Here is a 22825-nt window from a genome sequence, read left to right as displayed (position 1 = left end):
TAAGTTCTTTAAACTACAGTTCGACACCAGAGTAAGCTGTCAATCAAAAGTATGAAGATATTCTCAAGAGCAGTTTCATGAAAACAATCTCCTACGTACCCTTCGGTGAGAATACTGCGAGAATGTGCTTCACCAATCTGAGGGAGCAGTATAAGAGTGAGAAGGGGGAGAGAGAGTGGATGGAGAAAAGAGCTAAGATGGCACAGGAGGGCGGGCACTCATAATAACTGGTGGGCAAGGCAGCTGCAGGCCTTTGGTGAAGCTGCAGAGCAAGAATATTGGAGGAGAGAAGCAGTCTGGAGTCGGGGAGGCCTGAAAAGGAAGGAGTGAGGGAGAAATGAAGGGAGGAAGGAAATACAAACAAAAATTAGCAGTGAAACATGACTTCGATCACACTGAAAGCTAAAGCGTTCAGAAAAACTTGAAGATTGATCGAGGGTAGGTACAGATATAGTATTAGTTTCAAACAAACAAACAAAAAAGAGGCAATTCTTAGCCTGGTGTCGTGGCTCATGCCTGTAATCCTAGCTGTTCAGGAGGCAGACATCTGAGAATCATGTTTCGAAGTCAGCTTAGACAGGAAAGCCCATGAGACCCTGATCTCCAGTTAACCATAAGAAACACTCAAAGTAGAGCTGTGGCTCAAGTGAGAGAGCACTCGCCTTGCACATAAAGGCTTAGAGACAGCTCCCAGGCCCTAAGTTCAAGTTTTAGTACCGAAACAGAGAAGAAAAAAAAAGAGGCAATTACAAATGTCGATGAGGAGTTGTAGAAAGGAAGTATAATCACAGTGTGCACTCCACACTGTGTGGCCTAAATCATGATGCCCTGTACACATTTAGTGGTGTAAATATAATTTAAAAATAATAAACTAGAGTCACAGTGTGAGAATGGGAAGAGAAGAAGAAATTCCAGGGAGAAAGTGAATATCTGTTAGAGGCAGTGTAAGAAAGATTAAGACATTTTCTATAAATCCAAATAACTGAAAAATGAAGAAGCAGCAATCTGTGGGCTCCATGAGAAAAATGCCATAATGAGCTCTCTTCTCTGTGGCTGTGCTGAGAGGCAGAAACTAGGAAGAGACGGCGGTGGCCGTGTCTCAACACAAGCCTGGTGGTACATGCTGGATTTCTAAACTTTGTCCATGTTGTCCTCAGATAAGATAAGAAGTGCATATCTAAGGAAACAGAACAAAGGGGTTTCAGGTTTACAAAGTTAGGGATAATGTATGTTTAAGGAGATTTGGGCATTGAATAGCTCACCCAATGGAGATTTTTTTTTTTTTTGCCAGTCCTGGGCTTGAGCTCAGGGCCTGAGCACTGTCCTTGGACTTTCTCAAGGCTAGAGCTCTACCACTTGAGCCTCAGCACCACTTCTAGCTTTTTTCTGTGTATGTGGTACCAAGGAATCGAACCCGGGTCTTCATGCATGCTAGGCAAGCACTAGGCCAAACTCCTGGCCCCCAATGGAGATTTTTAAGGCTAAAAAGTTTGTAGTAATGTATCTTATAAATTCTGGTACAATAAAATTCTGGTGCAATAAAATTGAAAAGGGCAAGGATACATAGGATAAACTGAGCACACACACACACACACACACACACACACACACACACACACACACACACACACAGGCAGAGCAGTTGATAATTTATCTAGTTCTGTGAAGGTTAGTACTGAAAGTTAACACCCCAGTTTGGGAAGCGTTCCTCTCCCATGGGTCAATGCAGGAGCCACTCTTGGGCTCAGCGCAGCCCGTGGGCTCCCTTGACCAGCAGGTGAACCCTGCCCTGGTTCATGTCTCCCACGGTAGCTTCATTGATTTTTTTTTGTGGAACCCAGGGATGGAGTTTGCTTTCCCAGCCATCTCCCTGTGGCACCACTGGCTGAAGATAACCACCTCCTATCAAAGGATTCCTTCCCAGACTTGCTTTTCCACTTCTGTTTGACCTCAAAAGCAGCTTTGTGTCATTAGCTTTGTGCTAATGCTTGTTCTGCTGGGGCTGATAATGAACTGAAAACTTACTTCTGGCTCAAGTTTCAATAGTTACCATCAGATGATTTATTAAACAACCTTGTGTATAAGACTCACTGTTAGGCACTATTTAAAAATTATCAAAATGTGTATGTGTGTGTGTGTGTGTGAGATGAGAGAGAGTGAGAGAGAGAGAGAGACAGAGAGACAGAAACAGAGAGAGAGACAGAGACACAGAGAGATAGAGGCTGAGATCATATACATAAGAAAAAAGAGATAATGGGTGGGCAGGATCAAAGTAGGTTCTGATTATTTCACCATAGAAATCACGTTTAAAAGATAAGAGGGTAATCCAAAAGACCCAATCCATAATGAATATTTCAAAGTTTTTTCTTTAAAGTAAGCAAAGGGAAAAGCGAAATCTTCAAAGAAACAACACAAGAACATGTTCTACAGAAAATTAGAAAATTTACAGTGGTGAAAATTTTCTTGGTATGTTCATCATCACAATGTTAGCTTAAGTTTCATAGACATTAGGAGATGATATGCGGAGTAAAAAGAGGGCACGAAAAGAAAAAGGAGTCTGAGTGTAGGAGAAAGACTTTAGCATTTAAGCAGAAATTCACAACTGTAGTGTATAATGGGAAATATGGTGTCGTTTTAATTCAAATGTCAAATCAGCTCAACTCAAAATATTCTTTTAAAAAAGAATCAGCAAAATGTAAACATTTTTAAAGTAGATAATTTCTCTTCCTTAAAAATGTATTTTCTTGCCAGGTGCTGGTGGCTCACATCTATAATCCTAGCTACTCAGGAGGCTAAGATCTGAGGATCACAGTTCAGAGCCAATCCAGGCAGAAATATACATGAGAGTCTTACCTCCAATAAACAACAACTCAGCAGAAGTGGGAAGCAGAGCTATGGCTCAAGTGCTGGAGAGCTAGCCTTAAGCACAAAGAGGCTCAGACAGAGGGCCCAGGCAATGAGTTCGAGCCTCAGGGCTGGCACAATAAATAAATAAATAAATGAATGACTGAATGAATGAATGAATGAAATTAGAAATGAAATAAAAAACATGTTTTCCTGATGATAGAACGAACATATGTATAGGATAGAAAAATTAGAAAACTCAGTAAAGTATGAAAAGTAAAATAAGTCACTCAACTTTCTCAATCTGAAATCCCATTCCTATTATTTTCATACATATTGAACAACAAAATATGGATTATAACAAACTATTTTGTAAGATACTACAATTGAATAAAACCAATATCATGATTTTGATGTACATTATATATATTTTCCAAAACACTGCTAGATAACATACATCCAGAAATCTTAAATATTTTTGTTTTTATTTATAGTTTCTTCTTCCCCTGCCCTATTCTTTCTCAAGAAAGAATAGCCAAAAGGAGCATGCCTTTCTACTCATTTCTGACAAAAAGGGCATTTTTAAAAGTGTTCCAAGTAAGCAAATATCTCTATAACTTTCTTGAAATAAATGTGTCTAGCAGTCTGCTATTGGCTTCGGTGCTATTCATCAAAACTAAGTGCTGATCAAAGGCCTTGTGGCCACAGAAGAATCAGTGATTTTTTTTTTCACTAGCAGAAGCAGCAAACTGAATCAGTGATTTTTTTTTTCACTAGCAGAAGCAGAAAACTAAGTGGAATTATATTTGAGTCTAGCCTGTAATTCACACGAGTAGTTGTGCTATGTAGCGGAGGAACCCAGATTCTGCTAGCTTCATAAATACTGCCTCATGATCAAGATAACAAAAAAAAAATAACAAGAAATACATGGTGTTTGCAGAATGGTATTTGTGTTCATGTTGATTCTTTTGAAGCCTGGAGGCCAACAGTGTCATTTAAAGGCATGCTTTCGCCTGATGGCGCTTTATGGGGTTAAGAATCGAGTGTTTTGATGAGGTTTTGCCAGTGAAGATTCTGCCCAGTCTAAAGCCCAGTGAGCGGGGAGGGAGAAGCCCAAGGATTTAATGCAGAAAGCCATCACGTTGCTTCCTCACCTCGCTGAGCCCTTTCAAAACAGGACCTCTGTGGCTGACGGCTTCAGCGACTTCACTGTCAGACAAGCCTAAGGACCTGGAATGAGCGCCTTTAAAATTCATGTTCTAGCAAAGATAGCAACTTTGCCCCAAGTTAGCACATTTCCAAACGCCAAGCAGGAGTGGGGGAGGCGGGCGGGGGATTCACTGCACCCACATGCCGCCGGGTCTGTGAGCTGGAATTAGTCATCTCTGGTCTGGCTCAGAGGAAATGCTGGTACAAAAACAGTGACTGCAGAGGCGTAATTTGTATTAAGATTAACAACAGATCATCTGACAGTTTGCGATCTCATAACCTTGTGACGCATTTGGCTTACCACAAACATCCCTGGGTATTGTTTCTGTTTTTCCCGGTTTCAGAGCTTAATCTTAAAGAGTATAAAACATAAAGCATTCACATTTCACTGATGTTTTCCTACCAGCTGCTGATTGCAGCTGATGTAAAAACATGGTACACTTTCGTGTGTCAAGTCAGGATTTCTTTAGAGCTGGCTGACATGTGCAGACATGACACCACTGTGAAGTCTGGGGTTGGAAGCTTCCACAGGGGAAGAGCCACAGAGCTCAGGCCTGTCTCTGCAGGCTATCACCTCCACAGCTCTGTGGATTCCATGAAGCCTTCAAGGAGGGGAAGGAGAGGGCACTGAATGGGAGTAGCTTGGCGTGCTTGGTTGAGATACAAGATGGAAATAGTCACACAGAGCCCAGAGCTGCTTGCACAACTTCCGGCACTCCTAATGAATGCATCTGAATGTGAAGCCCTGTCAAGCTTGAAAGCAGACTTCCACGAAATCTCCAACCAGAATAGCTACTCCTGGTCCCAACAAGAAGGGGGTACAGAATGGCCACAGGAAGTAAGGTGACACCCCATCATTCACCTGTGTCAGGGACTTTGGCGCTGAGCCATCTGCTGGGCTGAAGAGATCAGTATTTATTCTCTACCCAGCAGCCTGCCTGCCCTCCCTTTTTTGCTTTTCATCACGAAACACAAAACAGTCTCACCTTCCACATCAGGACAACCAAGGAGGCCGCAGAGCAGAGCAGGGCGGGGGGTTATTTTATTACAGCACTGAGATATATGCATCATCCAATTTTCCTGAATTAGAACTGAATGAGTTAGACAAGTCTCACTTATAAGCCATGCAATGGAAACAATTTTTAACCACGGAGCATTGAACCAACCTACAAAATCTGCCCTCCACTTCACTTTGAAAACACAAAACACTTCCACGTGTGTGCAGCAAGAATCCAAATCTCCCCCATTCATGTCTCTTGTAAGCCAGCTGACGATGGCTCAGAATCTTACCAAACGGCGGCCCATACACCTGCCTTCCTTCCACCACGCCCCTGAGACCAGACGACCTGGACAGAAGCTGCCAAGATGGTTCCATGTGTGGTCACATAACCGTAGCAGGGCCTCGCCCGCCACACAGAGAGCTTTCTATCCCCTGTGACTCTGGGTTTCCTTCCTGCCCTGAGCGTTCCTAGATTGCAGGAGGACAGCAGGGAGGACTTCTGCAAGTGATCAGCCCTCTCTCCAGGGTGCCATGAAAGCCGCCACGCACACCACCCGGAGAGACTTGCATCTTACCTGGCCGTGGGACGGCAGGGCAGCGTAGGCCATGGGCTGGCTCATCACTCCCTTCTGCTTCAGGAGGAGCATGCGCTTCTGGTCCTCGCTCAGGTGGGCCCTGGGTGCCTGAAGCTGCGGTGGCGGCTGCGGGGACGGCTGGGGGTGTTGGGGGGCGGCCTGTGGCGGCTCCTGCTGCTGCTGCATGTAGGGCATCAAGGGGTTTTTGCTGGGGTTGGCCATGGGGACGGCCGTCCTGTGACTCAGGTCGGCGTTGAAGTGGGTCAGGGGTTTCGTGTTGCCGTAGGAGAGGATGCTGTGCTGCTTGTTTAAGGAGTTGGGGCCCAGGTTGTTGGGCTGCTGACCGATCAGAGCCAGGTGATTGGGGGGGAGGTAGTTACTCTTCTGCGGGGTGTTTGCCATGGCAGGCACTGCGGGGTTTTGGTTGTTAAAGGCTTGGGGGTACATCATGGGGCTGCTGGGTTTCTCCGCAGGAAAGGCCGCTCCGTAGGGACTGGAGGGCGGCCCCACCGGAGACCAGCTGGCCGCCTGGCTGGGGTGTGGCGGCTGCGGCTGCTTGTGCTGGAGCAGTTTGGCCCTTTGCTGCTGCTGGGCCGCCATCTGTTTGAGCTGCTCTGCTGGGGACATGTCGGAGCTGGGCACGGCCACAGGCCCCGACCCGGAGCCCGCCACCGTCGCTGCTGCTGCAGGAGTGAGGACAAAGCCACTGCCGGCCCGAGGGGCAGCTTGTCCAGGCGTGTGGGCTGCGTTTGGCGTGGGAGGGGACTGGACGGCACAGTTCGCTGGTGAGCTGGTGGGGTTGGAGGGCACGGGAGTGCTGGGCACGGAGGGTAAACTAGCGGAGATGGCAGAAAAGGGAGGCCCGGAAGACGAAGGCCTGGCCTGTGGCGACTCCAGGGAGACACGAGCGAACGGGGAGTGTGACGGGTCACTCTTGACGCTGGCGCTGTCCTGGGACAGCGGGGTCTCCGTGGCGGCCTGCGCGAACTCGGGCTCCTTCTTCTCCTCGAAGTCTTCGTTGAACAGGTCCTGAATGTCGTCTTCGGGAACGGTGTTGGCCAGCTCGTCTATCAGCTCCTGCCACTCCTGGTCATTGAGATTGATGTCTGAGAAGAGCTTGTTCTGGTTGGAAAGCGACGTGTCTGAAGTGTCGATGCCTGCGGGGTCGTCCAGTGGCTCCTGCTTGAGCTCCTTGCTCTGCAGCAGCGGGAAGCTGCTCTCCAGGTCACTGCAGCCGTTGACGGGGATTTTAATCTCAGGGAGCCTTCCATTCTTACTTAGATCTTCCAGAAGCCCCGGGGGGTGGGATCCACTGTTCTTCAAGGGCAAAGAAGGCTTCAGGTCCAGTTGGTGGAGAGGGGAAGCCTCTGGAGGCAGAGGCATGTTGTTGGGGAGATTGTTAATGCCGTCCATTCCCGCAGGAAGGTCCTTTCGGACTCGCTTGCTCGTTGGAGAAAAACTCCCATCGCAAGTTCCATTCTGTTGGTCTCCATTAAGAGGTGAGCGAGCTCCTTCCAACTTCCTTTTCACAGTCTCTTGTAGCTGGAAAAGAAACGGAAGAGAGGATGATTAGCACGGAGCTATGCTGCAGTGTGGTCGTTATCCCGTACATCGCCATGAAGCAACTTGAAATACACTTCCGAATAAGGTAGTTCCAGTTTCCTCATCAGTGAACCCTGTCATTCAAACTCTACAGAAAATGAGTTTATGTACAAGCAGAACACGGAGGGCTAAGATTCACCCCACTCATGATTTAGCAAAACAAATGATTAGAGCATGGGGAATGAAAAGACAAGATCTGGGAAGAATTACCTGGGCGTTGTTTTTCCAAACACATGCTAGACACAAGACTTAGCTCAAAACACATCATCCCTGGGGAAGGTATGAGCAACTCAAGTCCTGGCCATACTTTGGGATGATCAATGATATTCTGAAGAACACTAACAAAAAAACCTCTTAAGAATGTGGAACTTAGCCTGTTTACTGCAGAGCATACAATAGGAGATTATAATTTAAAACAACACAAGGCTCCCTTTCCGTTCCTGTCTCACTTCTTCTAGCCCAGCCACGCAAACCTGCTGTCTTTCAAGGGCGCAATGCCCTTGGCTTCCAGGGCACCACACTCATTCGGATTTTCTCCCCTCTCCAGCTGCTCTTTCTCACTTTCTTGTGTATTTTGTTTATCCTACACAATGGGATGCTTTGATGTTTTGTCCCATTCTATCTTTCCTTCTGCTTATTCTACACATCGCTGTTCATGCATGATTCGAAGACAACAGCTTCAAACTATCTTTTCAATGCCCATGGACCCCAAAATACACACCCAGATCCCACTGATAGCTGCACCTCAACATCTGATGTCTCAACATCGAGCTTCTTGTCCCTTGTCCAGTCAAACGTCATCCTTGCCTGTGTCCCCCAGGGCAGTGTCCACCCGGAGACTCGAGGGAGAAATGGGGGCACTGTTTGGAAAGCTCTCATGTCACCAAGTCCACCCGAGTCTCTTACACATCTAGTCACAGCCACCGCAGCGCCACTCGCCCAGCCAGGGCACCGACCAATCCATTTACCTTTCTTCTTACATCTAGCCACTCATTCCTTCATCAATTCCTTTATTCACTGTTTACTTCTCCTACTCTCCTTTATACCAGTGCCTTTCACATTATATAGTCCTTTCTTTATTGTTAATAAACTCAACAACAACATTTAGAACACATACTGGTGCCTGTTGAACCACTTGACTTTATAGATGACCTTTTATTTCCCTCCTCTCCCTCTTCTTCCCTTTTCCCCCTTTCTTTCTGAGACAGGGTCTCACTGCGTATCCCAGGCTGGCCCTGAACTCTTAATTCTTCCGCCTGGGCCTCTGATTGCTGGGACTCTGGGTGTTTTGTTTTACTTTCCCCCTCTTCCTGTTCAAAATCCCCCTCTCTCCCATTCTTTCCTCCACTGTACATTTTCTATCAAGTCTTCTAGAATTGCTTTAAAAATTCTTGGTATGTGCCGCACATGCTTCCTCTGTCCCCAGGGTTTTGTACATGTTGTCATTTTCTTACCCCCTTTCCAGGGTGGAGCTCAGATTTCCTTACTGTTGGAAGCCTTACACTCCTTTTTCACTCTTGCCACCCATTGCTTACTCTGGGGTCTCCCTTGCTTCCCTGACTTCTTGGGTTGACTACACTGGAATGTTTTCCCAAGCATTCTTTACGCCTCCGCCACAATCTGCCACCGTTTCCTGACACTTGGAGGCAACGTCTTACTTGCATGCTAAGCTCTGCGAAGGGATGGATTGCAGCTGACCTGCTTACTCGGTATCTGCAGGGCTGTGCCCCGTGGTTGGGGACTTGGCAATGGTTAATAAGTAACTGCAAAGCGAGTGACTAATTCTACTGTTAGTTCACAGGGGCTCTAAGAGGCAAATCTGAATCAGGGTAGCAGGTGGTCCGGGGACGGTAAGGAATGCCTGCTTTTGTGGTTCTTCATTCTTGGCAATAGACGCCATGACCTCTTATCCTGAAGTCTTTTTACAAGTCTTTCTAGCCCATGTGCTCACTAATTTTAAGGTCAGTTTATGTGTTTTCCATCTTCCTTTCCGCCAGGAAGGGCCTGATGTGTGGTTCTGGCTAAAGAGCCTGGCACAGTGGATGCCAGGAAGATAGCTGCTGAGTGGTACCAAGGAGAAGGGGCTGGATAGCAAGGGCGAACAGCTGTGCTCAGGCAAGCAGGTATGGGGGGGGGGGAAGGAGAGGCAGAGCAGTCCTCCCCTGGAGGACCTCCTGTGCGAGCAGAGGTGTGGGGTCCCTCAGACCCATGCCTTGGCACTCACACTGGCAAGAGCTGGCAAGGCTCTGCAGGAGCCCATGCATAAAAGCAAAACCAGTCTGGAGATGGAGTACTGAACTTTAAGAAAAGGTCACTTAGCTGCCATGTGCCTTCTTATAAGTGGAGACTCTATTTAAAAAGTCAGCAGACTAGAAAAGGTCCTTGAGCAAAACTCCACTTGTATTTTTGCTCCTAAAATTATATATATACACGTGTATATATACATATATATGCCGTTGTTATTGGTGGTCCTGGGGCTTGAACTCAGGGCCTGGGTGCTCTCTCTGAGCCTCTTTTGCTCAAGGCTAATGTTTTACCACTGAAGCCACAGCTGCACTTCTAACTTTTTTTTTAGTTTATTGGAGATAAGACTTTCACGGACTTTCTTGCATGGGCTGGCTTAGAACCACAACCTCCTGAGTAGCTAGGACTATAGGCACGAGCCACAGGCACCGGCTAAACCTTGTTATTTTTAATCACAACACCAGACTCCGTCATTTGGCAGAGGTTCTTGATCTGCTAAACACTTGGCCCTAACTGGGACACACTGGAATTGGACTTCAAAGAAAATACTGGCTCCATCCATCAGAGTACGTAGACATCACCAGCAAATGATGTTATTTCTGGAACAAACCAGGAAGCCACGCTACTACTGTTTGCAGGTATGACAGACACGTGAACATTTGTAGCCTTCCATGTAGGGAATTTCATGTATCACAGCTTCTGGGCCTCCTGGAGGCTCAGAGAACCTCCCCAAGTAATGTTAAGCTTCAAAAAAATTTTTAAAAAGCACTTGACTTTAAAAAAGCGAGCCTGACTTTAGAAAGTGCAGGCCCACGATTCTCTTCTTGGTCATGTAATGGGTGCAGCTAGCAGAGAAATAAAGATGCTCTACTTTATCCCCTTGTTAAATGGCAGAGCAGATCACAGACAGGCAGGTCTCACCAGGCACACATGTTTCACCTCCAGGCAGCTGAACAGGTAGGTGCAGTGTAGCAGGGAGAAAAGGAAATGGGAAAAAGGTGCTGAGTCTGAATGCCAGGACAAACCATGAGGCCGGCCCTTCCCAGGAGTCAACACCTATACACGATGGCAGAAATGTTCTCCACGGGAGAGGAAGTCCTGCGAGGCTGGTGATTTTTCAGTTCTGTTTAGTCCTTGGTTCCCAGAAGCTCCCTCTTAGCAGACAACCAGCTGAGCTAAGAGAGTGAGAGAAACTCAGGAGCCTTGATTTCTTTCTCTTAAAAATGGGTGAAGAGCAGCTGGCTTCTTTGGGAAAATGTTTCTTTGAAATGATATGAACATGGCTTTAGCTTTGTAATTTTTCAAATTCAGTGACAAAAATAGTCATAACTGCAACAGAGAGAGAATGCTTCCTGGATCTTCAATATACAGATAGGTAGAATGATAATATTTTTGTTCCCTAGCCAGCAAAACCCTAATGTTTTCCAAGCATCTGGTGTAGTTTCTTTTTCTTTTTTTTTTAACATCTGAACAACAAAATCAAATTTGCAATTCAAGCCCAAGTCCAAGTGCTAATGAATTCATGTCCTAGATTGTAGAAAGCAGAGGCCAGGTTGTTGGAGTCTGAATCAAATCCGTTTTCAGCACGCCACCTGACTGGAGCAGCCCAGCAGATTCTTTCCCCCGGGGGCTTCCCATTCTCCACTGCTGGCCCCTTTTAACCCAAATCTTGATCTATATTTCATGTGTCAGCATTCTAAAGTATAGGAAAAAACATCAATAAAGATGCTACGTTATTGTTATTGCATTTTTGTTTTGCTTGTTATGTGCAAAACAGCCAAGTGCTCTTCATGTCAGTTCTATCTATCTCGTCATTCCTTTGTTTTATGGAAAGATGGCTTGAGAGTCGAATGCTCTGTGTATGTCCCTCATGGGAGAGACGAGAAGTGTGGGGAGGAAGACATGGGACAGGCTATGTGTTTGGGAAGGCAGGCTCACCCACAAGCTCCCTGCCCAGCCAGCATGAGAATGGCGGGCTGTACAGTAAGTCTCCCACAAGAATGCAATGCAGTTTTACTCTCAGTAGCCTATCCCAGTAAGTCCCTGGCCCCTTTGTCATCCAAAGCTGGAAGAATCCCTGGTGCGTCACTGGTCACTGAGTCTCAGCCCTCCTCACTCCTGTATTACCATGAGTGCATAGAAACGTTTCCTTCCATTAAGGAGGTGCTGCTGTCAGCAGCCAAGCCTGCTGTTCATCCCCTGTCTGTGACAATATGAGCCGCTGGCAGGTGTCAGGTACTCTCCTTCACAGCCACCTAATGGTCCAGGGTTGGCCGCTGGTGTTCAGTGTGATTTGAGGTGTGTTTATGTGGAAAATACGTTGCATATTCCATAGATGTATAAGACTACATTCTATTATATCATAATGAAGATACTATAGATGGGAGATAATGGAATAAACTATCTTATGCCCTATGCCTATGCTTAATGGCTCTTTTCTAAAAGGATTAAAAAAAAGTTAGAATCACCCAAGAGAGGAGGGACTGAGGCCCAGTGAGGTCAGGTGATGTTTGAGATTACAGAGCTGGTATAAACCCAGGTTCAGATTCACACTATCACATCCCGCAGGGCCAGCCAAACACTGGCTGCAAGTATAGACTATCTCAATACGTGTCCGGCCTCTCCCTGTCCACACCAAATCAATACCCTGTTCTTGTCAACCATGAGTTTTCAACCTTTCCTGCACCCCAGGGTGCCTTCCTCCTTTCAGATCCAATCTCCTGACTCTGCCGCTGTCCTGAACCTTCTGGTAATGTCCAGGCCAAGAGTTCAAGCATCAGTACTGATACAAACAAGCAAGCAAAAAAGCAAATAGCAATAAAACAACAACAATAACAAGAAGGACTTGAATGTGCTTGGCTATATAGTGTTTTTGGAGAAAATGAGCCCCCCACCCCATTATTTTAAAATACAAGGACATTCTCCTCCTTAACGTTTTCCAGGGTCCTCATTGTCCAGAGAAGCTGCCCTGGCACTACTGGGGAACAGTGACTGATTTGTAAAGAAGGAAATTAAGACAGGAACACAGAGCTTTAAGGTCCATTCCCAGGGCCTCATGTCCTCACAGGCTTGCCAACCCTACATGTTGGTTCTTTCTGCAAATATGGTTTCCCTCACTTGTGGTAACTAGAATGTACCTGTAAATCTACAAGTAAACACACTGGACGGTAAAAAAAATACAGATTTGTAGACATTTACCCAGTGAGAACAAAGGAGGGATATTATTAGGAGAGGACCACAAAGGCTCAATAGCTATTTGCATATGATCATATAAAATGAGAACCACCTAAATGAGCTTCAAGAAATGGAAACAAGAGGTTTTCTTCCCTTTGTTGCTGATTTTTTGTTTTGTTTTGTCTTACCTTCTGTCTTGTCTGTAAGTGCCTTTGGGAGCGTAAGGAGGTACAGAAAGATTGGGAGAAAGAGTGAAGAAATGCAGCAGTGATCCTCACGAGACACTGTTGAAAATGAACCTATATAACTTGAGGGAGGCAGGAGGGAAAACTGGGTGTGAACTAGGGAAGGGTTGACACTGTTCAACAGGAAATGTGCTCATTACATGGCTTAGTATCTGTAACACTTCTGTATATCCTCTTAACAATAACTATATATATATTAATTTTTTTTTCTGCAAATGGATTCGACTGGTCTTCAACGGCCAGCATCCCCTGAAAACACAAAAAGCGGAGTGATTCCTACTCCATCTCTTAGAGACATGACTCCTTCCTGGGATTTGATGGTGAGTTCAAATGTAAAGCTACAGATACTATGACTAATTTACAAGCCCAGAGGGTCAAGCAGTTAGGTCATTTTGATCTATTCTGGTCAAACAAGAAGCTAATTCCCTGGAACCAGTTTTCTTATGGTTATCCTTCCCCATGAGCAGCAATGGAAGTCCACAGCCCCATAGTGGAATTTGACTTGCTTATTTAATGTATTTGATGAGTAATTCAGATATTCCTGTTCGAAATTTCATTAGTAGATACGAAGAAGGAACAGAACACTTCCAGAACTGACACATAAAAGAGCTTTTAGGGCTTATTTAGTGATTTGATTTCCCAACTTTAGTGGAACTAGTTACTTGGAAGGCTGAGTAGCAAGCATGTTGTGGTTCTGGGTCCATTACTTTCTTAGTCAACCAGGTAGAGCTCATACTAGAGTGTGAGAGTGGGGCGGGGCTATCGGTATCTAAAGGAATTTAATGAACTTCTCATGTTCTCTGGAGGCAGTGAGTCTAGGTCTCTTGCTTTTAGACATTCTGATCTAGACTAATAATTCTGTTAGATTCTGACATTTTGAAATTGGTAGTTTGATTTCTTTAAATATACAAAGTCAATGTCAACATGAAACGTTCCTGAGCTGACTGCTGCCTCTCTGGAGCCTCTCAGAAGCACAACTAACACGCGAGAGTCGAGATGGGTTTTGCCAAACCTGCAGGGATCCTGACTTCCTGCAGAAGATCGCTTCACTTCTATAGCATGTTTCATGAAAACACGTATTTCTACGTCAGGTTTTTGTGACTACAGGAACACTCTGGGCCATTTCTTCATCCGTACAATACACTTATCTTCATTTTCACCTACTGATTTTGTGTGTTTATGTTAAGCACTGTACAGGGGCCAGAAGGCCAACCATTTTCCTGAAGGAAAGACCACCCTGAGAATGAACACTGGCACACACTGGCAGACAGAAGTTGAGTTTGTTTTAAAAAGATCCATCTGAAAGGCAGAGCAACACATGTATTCTTCCAATTCCTAAAGTTGGCCTCATCAACTTTTTATATACTTGCCACATTATTTTAGAGAGAAAATAACTTTTCTACATATGAACTTAAAAATAATAAGTGCATACAAGATAACCATGTACTAAATCCCCCCCCCACACACACAATTACCATGAGACTGAAGTTAAGATCTTGCTGTGACACTGGTAGGGATGGCAGCCATGAACAGTTAGAATTTTTTGCATCGAAAAGTTCCCAGAAAGAATAGGATTGTTGTCAAGGGCCTGGCAGACTATGCGGCGGGCACGGGAGCCTGACCCACGGCAACACGACCCTTGAAGTACTCCGGGGAAATTTTCAGAAAGACTACAGGCTTTCCTTTCCACTACACATCAGACTGAAAACTCGGTTTCCAAGCTCTCCTGGGTTACACAGGCTTCGTGTGGGGCCTCATTACATAGTCTGGGGTTCCAGCTGTGAGGCAGAGTAAGGTTCCTGCTTAGTGACTCTTTAAAAACATTTCCTATCTTTTGTATGTGGATGAAGTTTTAAGTATTTATCCTTTATACACACCTGTACTACGTACCAACGGACTACACAATCACAGCTTCAGAATGGTTCACACAACGCCAGGAGTTACAGTAGGGAAAGCTCTCAACATTTAGAAATTTGAAAGCCCTCAGATCCCCTCCAATCTCCAAATCTCAAAACACACAAAAGTCTACGCAAGCGCGTGGCTTTCTCCTAGCTGAAAGAATACATCGCATTTTCAGCACACGTCTTATGATTCCTGTTTACTATTTATAGTTGCAGTTAGAAGGGCTTTTCACAAGGTCCCAATATGCAGTTGAAATCGGTGCATTACAGCATTATTTACTTATTAAAACCAAGACTGTTAGCTCTGTCAACACTAAGGCCATATGACTTTCTCATCAGAGGATTTGATAAGCTGCTTTGTAGATGTTTCTAGATGTTCTGATACACTGTTGGCTCAGAATTTACCACCTGCCAGGGAGAAGACGAGCCCAAGTAAGTGCCTTGCCAAAATTATCTCAATGAACTTTCACAATAAACTGATGGGTAAGGAAAGGGTTTGGAGAAGGTGGGTACAGGCAGAGATTAAGCCCACAGGCAAAGCCCTTCCTAGCCTCGCTTGTGTGTGGAATCTGGGTTTTCAACTCCCCTGCCTTTCTGCATCTGAGGACTTGGGCCGCTGATGAATTCATAGCAACATGGAACTCAGAAATCTTCAAGAGGTGCTTTAAGCGTGTGTGGTGATGCTGTAACGCCAGATGTGCTGGCTCACAAAAGCGCACCATGCTCGTGGTGGGTGATATCCCCCTGCACGCTTAGCACACACTCACGGAGAGATGATGGTGTCCACAGGGAGAAGACAGCCCAAGCAGCAGGGCGTCCTTCACGACAGGGCGTTCAGCAGGCAAACTCCAGGAAACTCTGTGGCTTGCCCTCACAATCCCACACTCCCAACACCAAAGGGCTCTGCCTTTCGTAAACACAAACATACTTGGGAACCTTTATGTTGAAGGCCAAGAAACAAGTTCCTTAGGAATATCTCTGGTTTTTTCTTCTATGAGGAGTCATGCGTAAATTTCTATTCAAATCTACTTGTAAACATGGCCTTGTGTTGCCATCTGAAATTCCTGATGGGATTTATTTCAGGCTGTGCAGAAATGATGCTCCTGGAGGGGGGGGAGATGAGCACAAAGGAGGGAGGAGGGTGTAAAGGCTGACATCAGATCCCACCGTCACCAGCCTCAGCTGGAAATGCTCAGGCACAGGGCCACCAAGGAGAGCAGGCCTGCACAGTATGGAGGCATTGGCCTGGGGGCTTCTGGGAGGGAGGAGGCAGGAAGGACACATAATTCGAGGAGGCTCTGGACTTCTTCTCTCTCTTGGGCAGGAATCAAGGACTGTTTACTCAGCATGTGCTTTTCAGCTAGACACTGGTAGCTCATGCTTGTAATCATAGCTACTCAGGGGGCTGAGATCTAAGGATCAGGGATTAAAGTCAGCTTGGGGCAGACAAATTCAAGAGACTCATTTCCAACTGAACAAGATGCACTGCACTCAGAAACTGACATTGAGTTGAAATCTCTCTTGCTATTGATACTAATTTTAATTCATAACACTAAAAAGCCAGAAGTAGAGTTGTGCTTCAAGTGATAGAGCATCAGCCTTGCAAAAAAGAGCCAAGTAACAGAGCCTAGGCTCTCAGTACCAGCAACGATAGCAATAAAAAACCCCAACCCCACTTTTTTCAATAAGAAATTTCACTTTTTTTGGTCCCTTTTAGAAGACCAGACTGAAATTCTGCATCAGCATAAATACAAACAGCTCAGAGTCCAAATGTCACTCTGTTGCTTTTGAATAAAATCCCTGCCCATGTTTATTTCCATTTGGAAAGCAGATGTATTGAAACAAGACCTCCTGCTCTATAAAAATCCCACAACTTTCTCTTGAGGAAGTTAGGCACTGTACTTCCTCCTAGGTTGTACCTTGCATTATTCATTCTCTCTCTCTGTCCCTCCTCCTTCCTCTTTCCTTCATCATATCACACACGCACGCACGCACACCACCACCAGTGAGCAAACAGAACGTAATGCTTTCTAGACAGCATCCAACTCCTGTGCCTCCATTTCACAGCAGGTGTTTACTCCAAAACTGAAGTGAAGGCTAAGGATTTGGCTTTATTTACCAAACAAGGGGATTGCCTGATTTTCTATCTTCAGACTGACTTTGTCCACACACTGGCAATAAGGCAGCGTGAGAGGGCTTTTCTCTCTGGGTTGTGCCCCTGTAGGAGGCAGAGGAACAAGTACATGGCACAAGCTCTGAGGCAGGAAAACATGGAGGCAAGGTGACTGGTGCGGGGAAACGTTCAACGTGGCAGTACATGCACTCATTCAATCAAGGACCAGCAGAGCTTTGCAGCCTGTCTGTGGGGCTTTCCTGTGAAAGGAAAAGCTGCTCGGCTTCATCCTACCAGCTGAATTCATTTTTCAAAAGAAATTAGACTGAGGTACTGTTGTTATAGCAACAGTCAGAACCATTTACACAGCCTCTTCCCACAACCTCACTCCCGACTTGTGAGGGCAGCAATTTCAATTATGTCCAGGCCAAGAGCAAGGCCGAGCCTGGGCGGGCCCTATATTAGCCTTTGGGATGTGGAAATCGAAATCCTCCATGGCCAATCAGAAGCCCAAAGACAATTACGTATTCCCGAGGGTTCTCTTGGCCGGGAGTATCCTGTGGATGATGATAGGAAAACTGTGTTTTCATCTTTTAAGTAGAGTCCCACTGAATGTCCTGGGTAAACCAAGGCCTGGCTGCTTTGGGCTAGAGCTTTCCAGGCCTGATGGGGGTACCAGCATGGAAATCTGAAATGATTCCATGGTGTAAGCCTTGCAGGATTTACTCTTAGGGTGTTCATTTCCTGATGGACCACTCCCCTCATCCTCCGAAAAGTCATACTCCAGCCCAAAACACTTCTTTCTCCATGAAAATGTACAGTAATTATGGAGTCTTTGTGGCAACACAGCATCTGACACACACACTTGGGATATGCAAAGGTAGTAAGAAATTTGTACAGGCAGGGCTCATGATTAATCAGTTTTACAGGCCAAATTGTGTACCTCAGAACCCCTCCATTCATATGCTGAAATCCTGCTGTCTAGTGTCTCAGAAAGTGACAGTAATTTGGAGGCAAACTTTAGTAGGTCATGAGGGTGGGTGCTAATCCAATATAATGGGTTCTTATAGGGACGGAGAGGAAGACTCATTGAGGGAAGACCAAGAGAGATCAGTTCTTTCTAAGCTCACGATTGCCACTGCAACAAAATACCAGAGACTAATTGATAAAGAAAAAAATTTTTTCCTAGGTCTGAAGGCTGGGAAGTCCAAGTTCAACATGCTGGCAGGGTGAGAGTCTGGTGCAATTCAGTTTCTCCTAGGGGTATCATGTAATGTCCTGGCACGATGGAAGAACAGAAGGAAAATACCTATGCTGTATCCTGTCTTTGGTGTCAACCCAGCTTCCAAGTGTGGAGACCCCAGAACTCCATCACTTCTCAAGATACCACCGTGTGGGCATGGAGTGTCGACACTGTAGACACAAGGCGAGGCCAGCCTGTAGAAGCAGCTGACCATAATGATCCCCAACCTTGAACTTCCAGCCTCAGGCTGCAGGCCTGAGAGGGAAACCACTCCTGCCTCTGAAGTCCCCTGGTGTGGCTCTGACAGCAGCCCGGGAAGACGTCTATGGCTAATAACTAGGCTTAAGCCTGCCTCTGTCCTCGCAGGGTCTTTGAAGGTCAAGTGCTGAGCAACTACTTTCTCCATGGAAAGGGGACACCGATGATGGAATCCTTGTGAGCATCACTTCAACCCATAACATGAGCTAATACCATCACTACACAACTGATGAGACAAATGACTACGTCAACAAGCCACAGACTTGATCTTGAGGCAAGTAGTCCAACAACTGCTACTTGATCCAAAGCTTAACACATGTTATTTACTTATCCAAGCCGGTCCTGAGGCTGGAACTCAGGAACTGGGCACTGTCCCTTAGACATTTTGATCAAGGCTCATCCTCTACCACTTGAGCCATACCTCCAACTTACAGCCAAAAGATTAATTGGAAATAAGAGTCTCACAGATTTTCCTACTCAGATGGACTTCTAACTACAACCCTGAGACCTCAGCCTCCTGCGTAGCTAGGATTACAGGCGTGAGCCACTGGTGCCTGTACTAACAAAGGTCATGAAAAATATCTACCTCTAAAATTCCAACTCCTGAAGTACTGGCCTAAAACTCAGCATAGGGTGAGAGAGCCTGGTGTAATCCAGGGGCTCTCAACAGTAACTGATGATCCATCTACCCCCAGAGAGATACAGAGGGGAAACTGAGGAACAAAGAAGAAAAGTAAAATGTGACTCAGAGGAAAAACAACCAGTGGTAGCCAGAATTCCCTGCTTCTGCCCAAATGCACTGTGTGATAAATCACTCTGCTTAAAATAGACTCAGAGTTTGTCAACTTTCTGTCTAAATTGTGGTGAGCTGCAAATGGACTGTGAAACTATATAGAGTCCAAACAACATACTTGGGTGTTTCTGTCTTTCATACCTAGCCATCCTGGCATTATTTATGCATTTCCATTTGAACATGACAGTTCAGTTTGCATAATATTTTCTGTAACTACCTATGTGTGCATGAGATGGCTTTCAAAGTTTAACAGATGATGCCTTAAGTGATATTTCTGATTAGGCATTGGTAGCTTACGCCCATAATCCTAGCTACTCATGAGTCCAAAGTAGGACAGCAGTCCAAAGCCAGCTTGGACCAGAAATACTAAGAGACTTATCTCCAATTAACCGGCAAAAAGCCGGGAGTGGAACCCCAGTACTAGCACCAAAAGATTGTCTAGCACCGAAAGATTGTGATGTTATATGAAAGGGAAAGGAAGGATTTTTACGGTAATGATACGTTTTTAAACTTCTGCCCAAGCAAACTCTACAGATCCAAGAGAACAGAACCTGAAGACAGCACACAAATCCCGTCAGCAGTAGATTCAACAAATGAGGTTTGCGCTCACCTGCTCACACGAGCTCAGAGATATCCTGACTACACACCACAGAAAACGCCAGGCACTTGCAAGGCAAAAGTATGCATGTGGCGTTTTCCAAGTCCCTCCAAAGCACAGCAACTAAACAAACTTAATCATGTGGTTGTGCAGCAACTATTGAACCTCCTCGCCTTCTGTCTCCTCAATTACAGAGAGAGGGGGATCTGAACTACATGATCTCCAGGAACTGTTCCAGCTCAGAGCGCTCCCATGTGGGGTCTCGATTCAAATCAATGGCTTGCTTTCAACAAGACCCTGGAAAGCAGGGCAAAGGCAGACAACTGAACTTGGCAGGAAGTTACTAAGCAACTTAACATCTTCATTTTAAGTCAGAGAGCAATAATTCATTTCTCTCTTCTGGAAACTTTTCTTGCATTTTGTACATTTTAAACCAAAATTGTACTTGAATCCTAATCACGTCATTTAAAATACCTCCTTCCCTCCCTCCCTCCCTCCCTCCCTCCCTCCCTCCCTCCCTTCCTTCCTTCCTTCCTTCCTTCCTTCCTTCCTTCCTTCCTTCCTAACTTCCTGCCTTCCTTCCTTCCTTCCACAAGTACCAGGGTTTGAACTGAGGGCCTTGAGCTCTCTCTTGACTTTCCTACAGTTGGCACTCTCTCATTTGAACTATGTCTCCCACCCATGTTTTGGCTGGTTAGTTTGAGATGAAGTCTCTCAGACTTTTCTGTCCAAGCTAGCTTTGAACCAGGATCCTCTAGGTCTTAGCAACCTGAGCAGCAAGGATTACTGTAAGCACATGCCAGACCCCGATTTCAGGGGTTGCCTGTCGCAAGTTTCCACCTCATTCCTAAGGGCCAGGGTGGAAACACCTCCCAAGGCCACTGGTGTGTGGTACTTGTCTGACAATGCTACCAGAGTAACATGCACAGCAGTGAACAGACTTTCCATCTCCACCACGAAGGATTGAGTCAACAGCCCTACATGACAGGAGGTGTCTGGATGGAACTCGGGGTGGGGGGGGGGTGGTTAGACTCTGGACCAGGGTAGCAGAAGGGGCAGAAAGGAGTTCCTGGCAACATCCCACTGCATGGCCCCTGGAAGGGCAGGTGGCTCGAGGGCCCATCCCAGGCGTGGAAACCAGAGCCCTAGAATTGCTTCCCTGCTGGGCAGCATACGTTCTGTGCAAGTCAGTTGCCTGAACTCTGCCACCATTCTTGCCCTGGACCACATAACCTCTAACATCCCTTATTGATTTAATAGCCCATGATTTTATTTTGGTTACTCTAGTGATATACAGTTAAAAGATGAAATAAAAAAATGGTCTGGACATTCCTTTCTAAAATAGGTAATGAATCCTGAAATGCAAACAAATAGAAGTGGCTGTGTCGGTCGGGCCTGCAATCCCAGCATTCAGGAAGCTGAGGCAGGAGGATCACAAGTTCAAGGGCGGCCTGCCAACACAGTGAGACCCTGTCTTGAGACATCAACAACAAAGAGTTGGTGTCGGGGGGGGGGGAGCTTGTATCCGTTGCTATTTCTATACACACACTGTATAGTAAAACCTGGTTAAATGAAACCCTGCTAATTTTGCCTTTAACTGCATCGTGGCATGGGGCCAACTTGTTATTTGTCTTTATGTATTAAAGGAAATGCTTCCCATGTAAAAGAACAGGTATTACAGAGATTATGCTGGGAAATGCTTAACCTATTTAAGAAAGAAATGAATCTAAAGGGCTTAAGGACTCAAGAGACTCAAATTTAAATAAACAATTGATCCATGTATTATGAATTCTTCTCATATATTAGGGGAGCTCCCATGGGCTGTTTATTTACTAACAGTTGATCGTCTAGTTTGAATTGCACTTGTTACTTTTAAATATATCACATTTACCACCAGACTTCAATTCCGATTTTTCTCAATTCAGGAAGCTGTTTGCCGAAATTAGTTTAAATTAGGGTGAGACTATTGTATTCACAAATGCTTCATCTAATGCAGCAGAAACGACGAGTGCAGCATTTGTCATAGGCTGGTGGAACCCTGCAGCTGAACTTGGAGTCTGAGATTGGAAGGGAATGAACATGGAATGATTAGTGGCCATTACTGACTTCTGAGAGCTGTAACTTATCTGAACACGTCTATGCTAATACTAGACCCAGGGTAATTATCTCATTACTATGAAGCGGCACAGAAATGCATTATGCAAAATGCATGTTGGATCACATTTAGCAGTTTCTTCTTATGTTGAAAGCTGAGCGGCTTGGTGCCTGCTAAGAGTTGGCACTTGGCATGGGGGGCAGAAGGGGAGGGCCATGTAGTTGTGCTCAAGTCTCTGGACAGTGTTGTCTCTGTTAGATCCTTGAGATCGTCCATCTTCATCTCTACCTTGAAAATGGTCTATTCATGTCTGACTGCACAAGACCACAGCGGGAGGACTGGGTAGGGGAGGGACATATCTGAAATGGAAGACAAGACTGCTTGTGTGGCTAATGTCTCTAACCACATGCATGTTGAACGATCACTTAGATTGCTGTGAGGCTTTTTGTGCAAGGAACTCATCACCAGGGCCAAAACAAATGCCTGGTGACATGTCCAGAACCTGGGAGGCCCAGGGGACAGACAGCAAGGGTAGTGATCAAGCGGTGGGACTGTGTGTGTTAGTAGTTATGCCAACAGCCCCGATTTCCACATGGCCTTAGAAAGGAGGTTGTGGGTCAGGATGCACTGTCCTCACACGCTGATGTGCTGAATAGAAGCCCTCTGTACAACCAATTACAGATGAACAACAAGGAGGCGTCCGCTCTGCCCACCCACTACCGCGGGCATCTCAACAGCCACGACGGGAAAAGTCCTGGAGATGAAAGTATCACTGGTCGTGAGCTCTGCTAATTAGATGAGCGAACTAGACAAGCCAGAGCAGGGAGAGCTGAAGATGTGCCACTGCCAAGAGAGCAGGAAAAAACCAAGGGAAAAATCACCCCGTCAGGTTCGTGGTATGAGTTTGAAATGAGAGCTAAGAGATATTAGA

The 22825-nt window shown here is 45.7% G+C and overlaps 1 protein-coding gene across 1 annotated transcript in view; it reads right to left on the bottom strand.

Annotated features, from left to right (window-relative positions):
• Positions 1–22825, bottom strand: part of Maml3 (mastermind like transcriptional coactivator 3) — a 295728-nt gene that overhangs the window by 104694 nt on the left and 168209 nt on the right. The window contains exon 2 of the mRNA XM_090356926.1: positions 5629–7170. Coding sequence (XP_090213052.1) covers positions 5629–7170 — 1542 coding nt within the window. The remainder of the gene's footprint in view (positions 1–5628; positions 7171–22825) is intronic.

Source organism: Megascapheus bottae, chromosome 23, assembly GCF_031878675.1.
Source record: "Megascapheus bottae isolate mThoBot1 chromosome 23, mThoBot2.hap1, whole genome shotgun sequence".
NCBI lineage: Eukaryota > Metazoa > Chordata > Mammalia > Rodentia > Geomyidae > Megascapheus > Megascapheus bottae.
This window is presented reverse-complemented; position numbering and strand designations above follow the sequence as displayed.